Here is a 15,294-nt window from a genome sequence, read left to right on the forward strand (position 1 = left end):
ACAAAAACATAAAATCCCCGGTGAATGCTTTGTTTACATATAGAGTAAACAACACTATGAAAAATAACTGGGAAAAGCTATGCCTAAAGCTACACATTTACCTTGTGTACATTGGGCAGGACCACCATGCCTGTTGCCCAGAGATCTTTAGGCCTGACAGAGTCGTTGGCAAGTCGATGGGTCTTGAGAAGAGCGAGCTCGTCGGTCCAGACCCCCAGCACGGCGTCTTTGCCCACGCTCAGGTACTCGTCAGAGTTCCTCAGGTAGGCCACATGCTGGACCGGCTCCCTGTGTGCGGAGGCCAGCGTGCGGAGCGGCCTCCAGCGCATGACCATGGCCGCCCGCGCGTGCTCGTCCTTCTCGGAGAGCTCGAGCAGGAGGAACGTGGTCAGCTTCTCCCAGTCCACGCGGCCCTCACGGGTCACGTCCACGTTGTCGAAGAGCTGCCCGTACTCCTCCCGGGAGCCCCGCCCCACCAGGGAATACGCCCGCTCCACGAACTCCACCTTCTCCAAGGACACGGGGTCGCTGGACTCACCTGCTTCACCTGGCTGAGGGGCGGGAGAGGTGGAGGGAGAGGTCCCCCTCTGTCATCTTTCAAGTCTAAACCCCATTAGAGTTCAGCTTTCTGACTGGCATGTTTCAGATACATTGTTGATTTTAGTAGATACCCAAACCCACAATTTTCATAAGTGTACTGCAAGTGCTGTGGGTTTCTCGAATGGGATATATACACTATACCAACTGCAGATATGTTAAAATGTGCAAAACGTTATCCTAAGTGACTTATTTGGTATAAGTACACTCAAACAAAGAATTGGCCCTTTGGTGATATAAATCTTGCTTTGCTTTTCTCCAACTGAAGACTCAGCCAGACACATGCATACACAAATACACTCATGCCTCTTCTAATATTAATGGGGCCAGTTCCACAGACACCAATTAAGCCTAGTCCTAGACTACATTACATTTTTCCATAGAAACGTAATTTTAGTCTAGGACTAAGCTTAATCGGTGTCTGTGAAATCTGCTCATAATGTTCTAGTGAAAGATCAGGCCCATCTTACCAGGAAGAGGCTCTGCATTTTCACAAAGTCCGTCACGCTCAGCCTGCACTCCAGGAGCTCCGCCTCCTTCTTGGCCTCCATGGATCCCAACCTGTCTAGGACCCTCAGGGGGCTCTCCAAATATTTGAGTACCCAGCCAGGTGAGAACAGTAGCCAGCTAGGAGTGTCAGTGGAGGAGAGACAAATTGTTCCCTTGACATAATTTTTACTAAAAACTTAACAAGCCTTATATGTCTTAAAGTAGTCAGCCATTTAGCAGACAGCTGGCATTCGGGGAACTCCTCGATCCTGCCGTCACTCATCTGATTCTAGACAGAACACTGCGAGTTCCGTGCTCGCAAGCAAGCCTTGAGGAAAGTTAATCGAACATACCTTGCGCTAATCGAGTCGTAAAGAGATATGGGTCACATCCGGGTATGTGTGCTATATAAATTAGGCAATCCCTCACATTTGCCTTACACTTGCGATAAAACGCAATGGCCTAAAGCTAAAAGCCATTGGTATTCAGGTCCTGCCTGGATGCATTTTGGATAACTAGGAATCAAACCTCCACAAATGAAGTAAACACAGGCTGAAGCTCCAGGCCTGCATGCGTAAGAGGGGAGAATGCATGAATACAGACCGTAACGTTCCTCTCGGGGGCGACCGTTGGGGATGAAAGGGAGAAACAGTCCTCCCTTATCGTGTCATATACTCCATTGCACAGAGGTTTTATGTCCAGTCCCTGCGCACACATTTACTGTGTGGCAACCATGGTTTATTTCAGACAGATGTGATGCATTCCCTTGCTGGACTTGCGCCTTTTTAAATCCTTTATTTAACCAGGGAAGGTCCACGGAGAACGTTTCTCTTTTTCAAGGACGGGCTGAGAGATAGGCCACGAGAAGAGTTGCAACAGTTGGTTTAAGGGCTCAACAGCTTTCTTTTTGTCAGGAACCCAACTTCATCTTTCCAGATACAAGTCGGCATCCCAATATGCCCAACAGGGGCTCAAACTGGCAACAATCGAACACTAGACTACCCTGTCGCCCAGACCTTCTCCTTAATCTTAACCTTAACCTTCTCAACCTTCTCCTTCACAAATCTAAATTCCAGTACGACAATCTAAATAGTTTTACCTGATTGTTGAACTCAAAAGTAAAAATGATAATTAGATAAACTCCGAAGCTCCTAATCACACAATAAATAATAAAAAGGGCACTACACTGGGAGGCAAAGATATCTCATGAACATGAATCCCACATGAACAAATCACAAGAAATGAAGAACAAATCAAACAAAATGTAACAAGACAACATGGGTTCAGTCCTAAAACATGGCAACACAGAAACACAGACTTCTGAATAAGCTCTGGACAGCACCTTTCATTTTTGATGCAAAAGTGTTTAATCCTCAAAAAGATTTTAAATAATAAATGAAAATTAAACCGATCAATCAAATGGAAGTGTTAGGTAGTTTGAAAATTGATAGGCAAACACACACAGAGTAAATAAGTCAAAAAGTTTTTCCCTACCTTCAAGATACTGATAAATGTTTGTTTATCCCTCTACGGGAATTCTGGGAGATGCAGAAATCTCCATTTTTTAAAAGATAAAACAAGTCAAACAGAGTTTTTAGTTTTTGTTTACAGACACCTACAGAAACCAGAGATTTAACCAGTAGCAGCACAACACACAAACTCCAGCTTTCCTTTCTTTATCCACCTCCCCCCCACCTTCTTGCTACCTTGGAAACATTGCCTGGCAACCAAGGCAGCGAGAAGCGTGCGTTTGCGGCTCTTTGCCCCTCCCCCATTCAGACTGGACACAGAAGCAGCGCTTAGCCACAGGCTAAACAGTGACACCCAACTCCTCCCCACCCCAACCCCCAGCACACGGGTGTGGCGGTGTGTGGAGGGGCGCAATGAATTTTATTAATTACACAATCCTATCCAGGATTCCCACACTGCTCATTATATTACACTGAAGATGCATGCTGAAGGTGGAAAAAGCAATTCACTCCACAGCAAGCTGCTTAGAATTATCCCATCTCTCCAGCTTTCCTACAGCAGTGCGATTCTCTGCGCCGCAGTTGCCCAGCGTGAATCGATTTCGGTCCCATTGCTAGGCGATTTCTGCTGTACCAGGGCAGGAATCCATTTGTCATTCCAGAGACCAACCCAAGGGCAGGTCTGCCCTGTGTGCGTTACTGCAGTCATGCGGGCTGCTCGGCCAGCATTAATGAATTCTCACCGTAGGACTGAGGTGTGGAAGTGTGGCGGAAAAAGATCCGAACGCGTTCAAAGCACTTATTGGATTACAAAGTGACAGACAAAACGCATTTAAAATGTTCGGATCAAAAATGAGAACCAGTCCACTTATACAGAGATTGGAAAAACAAATGAACATCTTCAATAAATCACAGCAATGATGGTTTTATTTTGCTTCATAATTCTGTGAAAATGCCTGTGTTGTAAGTGGAATCACAATTTCCTTTTTAGGGAAACTTACCAGCGAAAACAGGATTCATAATCAGATACTCAGAATTTTACTGATTAAGAAAATCTATAACACTATTACAGAAGAATATTCTATGGAAACCCACCCTACATATGAAAATATTTCTCCAACTCTTCCACACACTCGCACTCTCACACACACACCTTCAGTGCTGACAGAATCACAATAAGGGGAGCATGCTGAAATGACTTCAAACAAAACATATGTAAACTATTTATTTGAACATTTGCCACCAAATATCTGTTAAATACTTAACTTGCATTTCTTATTCTTCAAGTTAGAATGTCTGAAACAGAATACCAATATTTACACTTCATATAAGGAATGTTACATGACATTTTAAGGCGCAAAAATCTTTTGGCTTTCTTTTGGATAGAATGACAGTGACAGCAAAAAGTGAAGCAGGAATCTTGTGTGGTGAGACCATGATTAAGAAGATAAAAGCAAAAGAAATAAAAAGGCGGGTCATTTATGCCGTCCAAAATGCCCCGCCTCAAGTTGTCCCCCATGAAGCAAGACTTATAAATTATACAGTCAAAAGAAAAAGAAAAAAAAAAACTTTACATTTTACATAAAGGTTATCCTACCCCACATTAAAAAAAATAAATCACACCTCTAACAACAGAAGCTCCTAGGCTACAGTTTTGAAGGTCTGCAGTATTAAGTTGGTTTGGTGAATCAGCCTGTTGGCGCTGATGAAGACGTTTATTGCCCTGTGAACAAAATGGGAGAGGAAAGGAGATGAGCAGTTAGCAGAACCTCCCTGTTGGCCCAGGAAGGCTGGGATATGCAGAAACCTGAAGCTACGAACTCTCTCGAAGACCCACAGGGGTCTCAGCTTAGTGCAGCCGAAGGAACATGCCTTTGGAACTACAGCTAAAATGTCGTAATTAAAGACATGATTGGCACTTTATAAATGTTTGTGTCTTTGGTATGGAACAGCCTTTCACCATATGGTCTTTTTCACTAAGTTTTCTTATATTGTTTTCATTCAAACTTCTCTCAGGTTGAATAAGGTGCATTTACATATGGAGAGCATGGTTGCAGGAGTAAGTTATTTTTATGGATTGAAATGCAAAAATTTGCATCAATTTTTTTTAAATTGCCCCGCATTGCTGAAGCATAATTACTTCAGGTGATACCATTTCAACAGTACTAAAGAAAACACTGTCAAAGGATTCTACAGAGAAATAGTGAAAGGACTCTTCACAGCAAGCAGTCTAAGAAACAGCTCATTTAAATAACAATCAAAATTCAAAATGATGAAAAATATATGCGCGAAAATCCTAGCTACATGCTGAAAGGCTAACAGGACCTTGTGAATCTGTATGGTGTCTGCTCTAAACTGATGTCCATGAACAATCGGGGCGACTTTGGGTCAAGGAGTCTATTTACAGAGCTGTTGATCTCAGTGCATATGGGAAGACTTCCTGTCCAGAATCCAAATAGAAAACAACCTTTGAAGTTTAGGCTGCCTTCTGCATTTCTATCCAGCAAGCCCATTCATATTCTAGGTGTACAGGTGTATCCAGAATCCATTTAAGTGAGAGAATAGACACATCTTGATCTGAATTTCCCATCTACATTTGACAGCCATCTGCTCAGAATGTTAAGCTCCGGAAATGCAAATTTTGGGGTGCATTTGTGTGTTAAAGCATTTCTTCAAATTAAATTTGGTTAATATAGCCCTTTAATGAGAAATTGGGAATGCTTCAAGTAAGCTTAATTGGTTGCTCAATTATTAGTTCTAAGCCTTAAAACAATTAATGTAAAATGAATTAATCTTAATTAAAGTGAATACTAATTTATATTATCAATTTGTTGCAGAAGGAAAAAAATAGAAAAGGTAAGCTGAAGAAAAATATCGACTTCACACCTCAATAGGACTTTTTGTACAAAGGACTTCTATAAAAGAGATGTGAAAAACAAATCAGAATTCAATGAATATCTAAAACCTCATTACTTGAAGTTGGTTAGGACAAAAGGCAGTACTCAGAGCCCACCAAAACAGGACTGACAATCACTGTGTAAGTACAGCACTTAATCAGGCTGGATACAAATAGAGGTTCTGTGATGAGACGGTGGTTTCTTACTTTCCATCTTTGAAGTATGTTTTGAGGGTGTCGCTGAAGCTTTTGGAGTACTTCACAAATTCTTTCTTTTGGTGTTCGAGTGCCTGGAAAACAAAGTTTGTTTCCTTTACATTGACAGAAACGACATGTTGCATGAGCAAAATCTGACTGAAATACCCAGTATATAGAAAAGAGAATGAGGGTTTGTGGTCTGTGGGGGTGAAGGCAGGGTGTTCAGCAGGGAGGCAGAAGATTAAGTGTGTGTGTTGGTGTGACTCACCCTCCGGTTCTGATATTGATATTTCTTAAACACGTTGTTGACTGTGTCCAGCAGCTCCTTTATGGCACTAGCGATGTCCCTGTGAACACCAGTAAAACATCATTCACAGATGAGCCTTTAACACTCCCAGTCCTCACTAATTCCACCCATTAAAACATCATTCACTGTCTTTAACACTCCCAATCTTAACCAATTCCACCCAGTAAAACATCATTCACTGTCTTTAACACTCCAAATCCTAACCAATTCCACCCAGGAAAACATCATTCACTGTCTTTAACACTCCCAATCCTCATCAACACCACTACTTAAAAAAAATAAAAAATAAAAAAAATAAAAAAAAAGAGGAAGATGCCATAAAGTTGACATTAATGAAGATAAAACCTGACCAGCTGTATATAGGGAATTAAATGAACGAATAATACATTTTGACAGTTGTGCATGTGTGGACATGTGTGCGTGCATGCGTGTACATGTGCGTGCGTGTGTGTGTGTGTGTGTGTGTGTGTGTGTGTGTGTGTGTGTGTGAGAGAGAGAGAGAAACTCACTTGATGGTCTGCAGAAAGCGCACTCTGTCGTTGATCTCGTCTGGGATTTTACTGAGAATGTGTTTGAGCGCGCGGGCCTTCTCGTTCAGGTCCTGGAACTCCTGCTCCTGTCTGTCAATCATGTACTCTGCAGGGACGCCCAGGAGAGAGGCACCATGTCAGTCACCATGGAAACCTCCCTAAACCACCAACATAAAGCAGGAATTGATCTCCCCATTCCTCCACGTTATTAGGGAATATTAATTTTTATATATTCTGAAGACACTGCACCGTTACAGTACATTTCCACATGAGTAAAAATAAACTACAAATGAAGAATAATAAAATAAAAATAAGCCTACATTAAAAATGGGCACCTGAGCCATCTGATTAACATTGACTCTGGGGGAGGTTCTCAGCATGCTCATTATTAAGCATATAGTGCAAACACATGAAAGATTCACACGCACAATCCACATGATAACTTAATCCAGTCTAATCAGGTTTACACACTTTTTGTCAATCTAGACCCTGATGCAGAGAAGCAGCACACAGAGGCCCATCGCCCAACAGTCTGTGTCGGTCCGCATAACACACTAAACTTAAAACAAGCTGCTCAGCCATCCACCAGCAGCTGCAGTGTACGATCCCCGCCATGTTTACACACACTGTCTCTGAAACAGTTTTCAAAGCCACAATATGCTGGACATGGGCTGCCAGATATGTGCAAAAAAACCACTTCACACCCTTTCATTGGACACGCTCACTCTAAGATAAACACTACGCAGGTTGGTTTACAGCACAGCCTATAGTTAACAATTATTATTAAATGTATATATAAGTGCAGACAATAGAAAATGTGTGGACTCAGTAAATGGGTTTTCAGCCCAGAAAGTTCTGGTGCTCTTGACCTGTGTTTGATTAGAGAACAGAGGTTCATTCCCTCTTCAACCATTCTTTAGCATCTCTGCTTTAAGATGACAGGCAGAGGCCATTCAGGACATTACATTCCTTTACAGAAGCTCTGCTTCAGAGCGGCTTACAATTCAGAACATATGTGCATTCAGCCAATTTATGTAACCAATAGTACCAGACCTCATAAACAGTATTTCCTGACCAGTGAATACAGAACATCTCAAAACCATTAAACACATTAAATGTGCTCACCAAGAACCAAAATGCAAACCTGGACACATACGTTACGGGGTGAAAGAAGAGACACACGCAGTAAAACTGTAAAAACAGCGTAAGTGAATGGGGATAAAGAGAGACGGCCTCCTCTGCATGCAGGTCCTCCCCTGGCTGTCACTCACACCTCCCTGACCGCCCGTCTCAGGATTACAGCAGGAGGGACTGGGATTAAGGAGGCAGGACAGCTCTGGATCACTGCTAGAGGTAAATTTAGATGTCATACACAAGCCATTCCTCTAATACAACTGTGTGCTTATGAATTCATTACCAGCATAAATCTGAACGCGGCGTGGAGGAAAATGCAGCATATTCGGAAAAAGAAGACGTATGAATACGAAAAGAATTGCGTTGGATCGGTCCCTTATTCTGTCATTTGTGATGAAACAGCACCATCTATGAGCGGAAGTGCCCTGCGTGGGCTTAGTGCATCCAGCACAGCAGGAGACGCTCACACAGCGAGGGCAGCGGGCTCACACACGCGCCCCGCTCCTTCGCCGTCTGACGCACCTCGCTCCATGCCAAAAGTGTCTATGGGGCGCGTCACCGATTCAAAGGGGCCGGCTTCTACCGATTTCCACAATGAATATCGCTTCCCCCCAGTATGGAAGACAATCATCTCTCCCCATCCCCATGCACTGCGGCATACTCAACGACACGCGGAACGTTCCGGATCAATATTTAGGGCGAGAACCACGTCGTTTAACGCTTCGCTCTGGCTTTCTCAAACTGCACACACAAGCCCCAGCCGGGTTTGAAGGGCTGCTTAAAAATGTCTATCATCGCAAACACTTGACGGTTCGGACGACGGAACTTAATTAGAGAGCTTTTTTTTTTTTTTTTTTATACGGCGGTTGGGAGGAAGAGGCGTTTCAAACTGTCTACAAAAGTAAAGACCGTTATCTGATTTATACCACGGGCATGTACTCGAGCTCAATTGAAAAAAAACAAGCAGGTACTCTGAAACGATAGAAAAGTCAGCGAGATACAGTGAGAAGAGGACACGGCAGCACCCCCGCCCCGGTCTCACCCTCCACATCATCAGCAGCCATGCGCAGAAGGGACTCCGTGAAGTTCACCTCCACGTTCTTCTTCTCCAGGATCTTAATGATGATGTCCTGGGTCAGGCCTGGGTTCTCCTTCTCTGCCTGGCCAGGGGGAGCAGCCAGATCAATCATCTTAATCACCCGCACGGGGCGGGACCATTTACCATTTTCTCAACGCAATTACAACGGGATGTGTCCTTGGATTTAGCCGAGCGCTCTTTATTGATTCGTTTATTTATTATGTATCTATTTTTGTGCCTAAAGTCTGTTTTGCAGCAGCAGGTAACACTTAAGGGCATGGCACGTCCTGTTCTCAGGCGTGGCCCATCGCACATGACGACAGTGTTTGGTAAGATAAAACCTGTTACTAGGCATGTCTCCAGCCTTTCTGCAGCCCTAGAGAAGACTGCAGACCACATGGGGCAATCGTAACAGGGAAAGGTACAGATGCTTTGACCCATTGCTATGCCAATTATTTTTTGGAAGGGCCAAAACAAAGATTGTGAATTTCTGACTACATTTTCCCCTATTTTTTTTAAGAATCTGCAGGCATGTACTCGTATACTAAAGTATTAGCTCCCGGCCTCGTAGTAACTGAAGTGTGACTGACGTTTTTTCTTATTCACAGGATGTAAATCCGTCTTTGACCTGTGGAAAGCCTGCGGGTTTCAGTCCTACCTTGATGAAGGCTGCTCTCAGTGTCTGTGCTGCGGACAGGTTCACTCTCTCCAGCTGCACACAAACACACACGGGAGAAAACATGTTTATATTAAATCATTTTATTTCCCAAAAAGACAGGTATTATCTTCGTATTGTGGGTATGACGTCCTTCTTGCATGCTTCTAAGGCTGAAGCCAATGCTAATGGTCATGGTCAAAAAAATATTCACTTATGAACACGTTACAAAATATTCACTTGTGTTACAAAATACATCTCACAGACACACACCCTGTGAGAAGAGTACTGACAACACTATTTATACATTTAATATACAAAAAACATCCTCTGGGGAACAAAGCGTCCTGTGATTAGCGGAGCTCTTCATTCTCTTTAGACTCTGGGGCCTGAGTGTGCCTGAGAGGTAAATGGGCCATTCAGCAATATGAGGACAAACAGACCACAAACTGGGCCTTCAACCATCCGCCACACCCACTATAGCAACAAACTGGGCCTTCAACCATCTGCCACACCCACCATGGCAACAAACCGGGCCTTAAACCATCCGCCACACCCACCATGGCAACAAACCGGGCCTTCAACCATCCACCACAGCCACCATAAACACAAACCGGGCCTTCAACCATCCGCCACACCCACCATGGCAACAAACCGGGCCTTCAACCATCCACCACAGCCACCATAAACACAAACCGGGCCTTCAACCATCCGCCACACCCACTATAGCAACAAACTGGGCCTTCAACCATCTGCAACACCCACCATGGCAATAAACCGGGCCTTCAACCATCTGCCACATCCACCATGGCAACAAACTGGGCCTTCAACCATCCGCCACACCCACCATGGCAACAAACCGGGCCTTCAACCATCCATTACATTACATTACATTACATTACATTAATGACATTTGGCAGACACTCTTATCCAGAGCGACGTACAACAAAGTGCAAAGTTCGCTGAAAGACCCTAGAGGGAAGTACAATTTCAACTGCTACCTGTACAACAAAGATAAGGACTAGGGCCTACTTGATCATCGGAATTTTTATGATTATTTCCGCCCCCCACCCACACACAAACACGTGCCTTCAACCATCCGCCACACCCAGCATGGTCAAAGATGACAGTGAGGGACAAGCAGGTGCTTTATATTAACCGTCTGTGACCATAAAAATTGAATGGATTTTAAGATGTGTGTGTGAGTGTGAGTGTGTGTGAGTGTGTGAGTGAGTGAGAGTTAGTGAGTGGGTGAGTGTGAGTGCGTGAGAGTGAGTGTGAGAGTGAGTGTGCGAGTGAGTGAGCGAGCGAGCGAGTGAGTGAGTGAGTGCGCGTGAGTAAGTGAGTGAGTGAGTGAGCGAGTAAGTGAGAGTGTGTGTGTGAGTGTATGAGTGTGTGAGTGAGTGTGTGAGTGAGTGCGTGAGTGAGTGCGCGAGTGAGTGCGCGTGCGAGTGAGTGCGCGTGCGAGTGAGTGCGCGTGCGAGTGAGTGCGCGTGCGAGTGAGTGCGCGTGTGAGTGAGTGTGTGAGTGAGTGAGTGAGTGTGAGTGAGTGTGTGAGTGTGTGTGTGTGAGTGAGTGTGTGAATGTGTGAATGTGTGAGTGTGTGTGTGTGTGAGTGTGTGTGTGTGTGAGAGAGTGTGAGAGTGTGAGAGTGAGTGAGTGTGTGTGTGTGTGAGTGAGTGTGAGAGTGAGTGAGTGAATGTGTGAGTGTGTGAGTGTGTGTGTGAGTGAGTGTGTGAGGGAGTGTGTGAGGGAGTGTGTGAGTGAGTGTGTGAGTGTGTGTGTGTGTGTGTGAGTGAGTGTGTGAGTGTGTGTGTGTGTGAGTGCCTGTATGAGGAAGGTGAAAGTGTGAGGGGTGATGCGTGAGGAAACTCTAATTCCTGGATTAGCTCGTTGTGTTGCGGCAGAAACGCCAGTCTCCCGTGATCAAAGTGGAAGGCCGCTTAATTTGCATTATAAAGACAGCGGCACTGGGCAGAGCAATTATCACACACAGCTCCCACTCCGAGAGCGCACGCTGGGACGTGTCAACTCATTATCATCGCTGTTAGAGTTATTTTCCCTAATGCTACAGCACTCACAGGGACTGCGTGTATGTCAGGATCCATGCCCACACGCCTGTCTGCTCATCTCTCCCCCCTGCCCCAAATAAGCCGATTCACCCACCCGGGCGCCTCGCAAGACACCAGCAACACTTCCCTTCCCACATTAAGGAACACTCGTACATTTATAGGCACTCAACAGGACTGGAGATGGAGACTGCGAAGTCTCCCACAAAAAGCTCAAGAGTGACCCCAACAGGATGGGATAGCACATAGCACCGTAGAGCCTGCAGTGAATCCACAATATGTAAATGCAGCTTTTCATTTAAAAGGTATAACGGAGCTTATTGGTGGCTTGTCCTCTTAAGGTCCAGTGCGGATGGGTCCCACGGCCAGGTACGAAATCAGTCTGTGTCAGTGCAGACTGCTGCGGGCAGCCCCTCAGGGTGATGCACAGTCAGGCCCAGGAACAGAAGGATTTCAGTCAGGCACTGGTGTGCATCAAGTCTCAGTGCGCACCAGCAGACCCCGCTTATAAACCGGGCATCCACAAGCTCGTCTGCCCAGCTGCATGCTCAGCGTCTTCCTCTGACTCACGTCTGTGCGACTCAAAGTTGCAACTGCAGTGCGATAAAAAACACCAGCTGACATCATGCGCTTCAGCGTGAGCATGACTGGGCACTCAATTTGGGAGAAAAAAGGAAAAGCATGTCTTTTCTTTAAAGCACCACTGTCAGCCGAACATGGACGGCTATGCAGTCAGACGTCAAGTCTTTGACTCAATTTTCAGGCTCCATACAGGACAAGTAGTTAGTGTCCTAATGTAATTCTTCAACAGCACGTGTCAAAGGCAGTGCAATGTAAGCACATTCGTTTAGGAGAGAGTCTTTCAAAATGTTCAACTTTAGCACACCAACATTGTAAATGTGAAGCTGGCAAGTTCCGTTAGACAGCAACATTCTAAGAGCTTGCGTTGCAGAAATGGTCAAATACAGAAAAGAAAACATGGTTTTGAGCAAGATTAAAAATGAGTCTGTTTATTTGTCTATTGAAAAAGATGCTATGGAAAAGCACAAAGCATAGAGCGAAGGACACGCGCTGCTGCTGCCATATACAGACCACCCCACTCATCAGCCATACCTCGCTGAAAACTGGGTACATCACAGCGTAGAGCGTCATGGAAACCATTGAGGTCGTCTCAGCTTCATTCTTCATCTCTTCCATTGTCATCCTCGTCGGAAGGCCCACTTTCGGTGAGAAGGTGCCGCAGAGGCAAGACGCTCTTCATCCACAGCAGATTAGCACCGAGGTACAGCCCAGTGAATCACTGCCAAGAATAGAAAGTCACAGTATAGGCAAAGATATTCTACGCAGAAAAGCAAGACGTGCATCTCCATGTGCTGTGTGTCCACGTCATTACTGAACTCGATAACTGAAAATTAGACTCAAGACCTAAGCTTATGAATACGCATTCACAACAAGAGCTTTGCAGTCTTATTTATTGCAGTCTTATTCATCATTATTGATTGTAATGATCGCTTTAAAGGTCAATATGGCCATTGTCCCTTGCCTCACAGAATTTGGCCATGCAATGAAAGTAAAGGTGGTTTACTGAACAGCTTGTGTGACTCTCCTGAGGCATGACAAATTATATTTGAGCTGATGATCTGAAGTAATATTGCTTTCTGCTTACATCATAGATGACTTGAAATACAATCCATCCACTATATTCACACTGAAACTCTAGACTTGGACCCATGATGCACCTTCCTATATCAGCTCACTAGGATCCACAAGATAAAGAGATTGGCACGAAAGTGAAAGAGGGCATCCCACCCAAGGCAGGGCCAAGTATATGAACTCAAAGTAAGTCATCTACAAACATGACCTCCATACAGTTGGCTTTATAGCATGTTGCATAGCTGCTGTGGTAAAATTAGCCTTAAGCACAGGATAACCTGAGATTTTTGAAGAATGATTGGTCATAACCCGTATGAATCAGCCATCTCACTAAAGGTGAAAATTACCCCCAGCCCAACAGAAAAAACAATGCACTCAGCTATGTTCTGTATTTGGAGACTTGAGAAATCAAACAGTTGGAAGAGAGAGCCTTCTGATGTTTGTCTGCCTGGAGTTTTCAACACAAGGCAGTCTTAAAGCTGATTAAATGACTTAGGACTTCAGCCCAAAGAGGCTCTTGGGGGGTTTCATCATTCACTAAAATAATGTTCTAAACTGCCTACTTGTCACAGTGTAAAACGCACACTTTGTTTCATTAGCCATTATTTTAAGCAGCCACGGCCTGCTCTACTGCGTTGTTAAATTAAGTGGTTTATGGCTGGGCGTTAAATCAAAATTTTAAAACCAGAGGCACTTTGAAGTTATGACTCCCTAGCTAGCATTGGCCGTGCTTTCAAACAATATAGCTGACAAGCAATTGAATGAGGTTACAATATCCCAGATGATGCGTTTAGTGCATTTCTTCAGCACTTCAGGAGGCTCCTAGATTAGAGTGTGCACTCACCTATGAAACCAAAAATGTGAATGAATGCTGAACAAACCTTCATAACGTTACAGTAACAAAGACAACGTTGCCCAGGGTAGGTTAAGCAACATTAAACGTTTTCAAATCTAGGAGAGAAAACCAGTCGTGTATATAAATAAAAGAAGGTAACAGGAACAACACATAACTATAACTGTATAATGAGCTATATGGGTGGGAACATTGCGATTTTAGTTAGCCAAGTTAACTTAAATGAGTAAATAATGACATAAGATGTGGATCTAACGTGAGGTAACGTTAGGTAACGTTAGCTAAGTTAGGCAGCAAGCGAAACTGTCAGTTTCCTGGAGTACGGTGGGGGTGAAAGAACGGGGACGCTTGCTAAATTGGGATAACTTAGTTTAGAAAATGTGCCAACCAAGTTAAAAAAGTTAACGTTAGCCGTCTCAAAGCAGCAAATGATCTTACAACATATTTACAATACGCAAGGCAGCTGGCTCAATAATTTATCACAAGCTTACTGTAAAAATAGCGCAAATATCTTCTGGCAATATCAGAAAGAGTTTGTAAACCACTAACGTTAAGGACATGTCGTTAGTTAACGTTAGCCAACTAGTTAACTATATACTACAGCTAACGTTAGCTACCTAGTTAGTATCAGCAAGATAACTGACATCTCGTTAGCTAGCTAGCTAATCTAATTGTAGATAGCTCGCTAGCTATGTTAATCTATAGCTAGTGAACCTACAAGAAAATCGAGCCCTCAGGTTTGCGGTGAGTTAGAAGCTCTCTACAAGGCAGAAGTAGATACTGTACTAACAGGCTTATGTTGTATTCAACTACTTAACGTTAGCAAGCTAGCTCGCCAAGTTCCGGAATACACTGACAACTGTCTGCGACCAAGCACAGGCCGAACTCGGGGGCCCTTTTCCCGAGATCCCTTCCTCGAATATACAACTTGGAAATTTAGCTCCAAGTCAAGTGAATCGACACTGATAGCCAACCAACCAACTACTGCAAATATATAGTTACGCAGCGATTTTGGCGTAGTCTAAATGTATTTATAATTCGTCCAGCCAGTAAAGTCGATTGATTGAACTCGCTAGCTAGCTAACGTTATGTAGCTAGTTAACACTACTATGCAAGATAGGTAGCTACGCTGCAAAATTGGGAGAAACAGCAACAAGCGTTGTTGAACAAATACCTATGTGCATACATTGAAATTAGTCATTTGTACCTGTCTGCTCCTTTGGGTCTTCAATGTATGCCCAACAACTCCTCTGTACGTGTTTTCCTTTTTAACCGAAGACGGAAGTTTTTTCTGTACGAACAGACAAGTGGAAACGTCTTCCGCGCACAGACCAATCAACTGGCACCATACAGGAATCCCCGTCAC

At 44.1% G+C, this 15,294-nt stretch overlaps 2 protein-coding genes across 2 annotated transcripts in view; both read right to left on the minus strand.

The window, feature by feature from the left end:
- LOC133108643 (WD repeat-containing protein 49-like) overlaps positions 1 to 1,148 on the minus strand; it is a 20,184-nt gene extending 19,036 nt beyond the window's left edge. Inside the window, exons 1-2 of the mRNA XM_061218270.1 lie at positions 1,068 to 1,148; positions 102 to 551 (exon numbers count right to left, since the gene is read on the minus strand). Of these exons, the coding sequence (XP_061074254.1) occupies positions 102 to 551; positions 1,068 to 1,148 (531 nt within the window). The remainder of the gene's footprint in view (positions 1 to 101; positions 552 to 1,067) is intronic.
- Positions 1,149 to 3,765: 2,617 nt separating this feature from the next.
- On the minus strand, positions 3,766 to 15,283 carry pdcd10a (programmed cell death 10a). The gene is made up of 8 exons (XM_061217294.1): positions 15,136 to 15,283; positions 12,536 to 12,722; positions 9,357 to 9,410; positions 8,663 to 8,780; positions 6,466 to 6,592; positions 5,918 to 5,996; positions 5,659 to 5,741; positions 3,766 to 4,278 (listed from the first exon to the last, which is right to left on the minus strand). Exons 2-8 carry the CDS (start codon positions 12,623 to 12,625, stop codon positions 4,197 to 4,199), a joined length of 633 nt encoding a protein of 210 aa, XP_061073278.1. The 5' UTR covers positions 12,626 to 12,722; positions 15,136 to 15,283; the 3' UTR covers positions 3,766 to 4,196.
- Between the last annotated feature and the right edge of the window lie 11 nt (positions 15,284 to 15,294).

The sequence above is a fragment of the Conger conger genome, chromosome 13, assembly GCF_963514075.1.
Source record: "Conger conger chromosome 13, fConCon1.1, whole genome shotgun sequence".
NCBI lineage: Eukaryota > Metazoa > Chordata > Actinopteri > Anguilliformes > Congridae > Conger > Conger conger.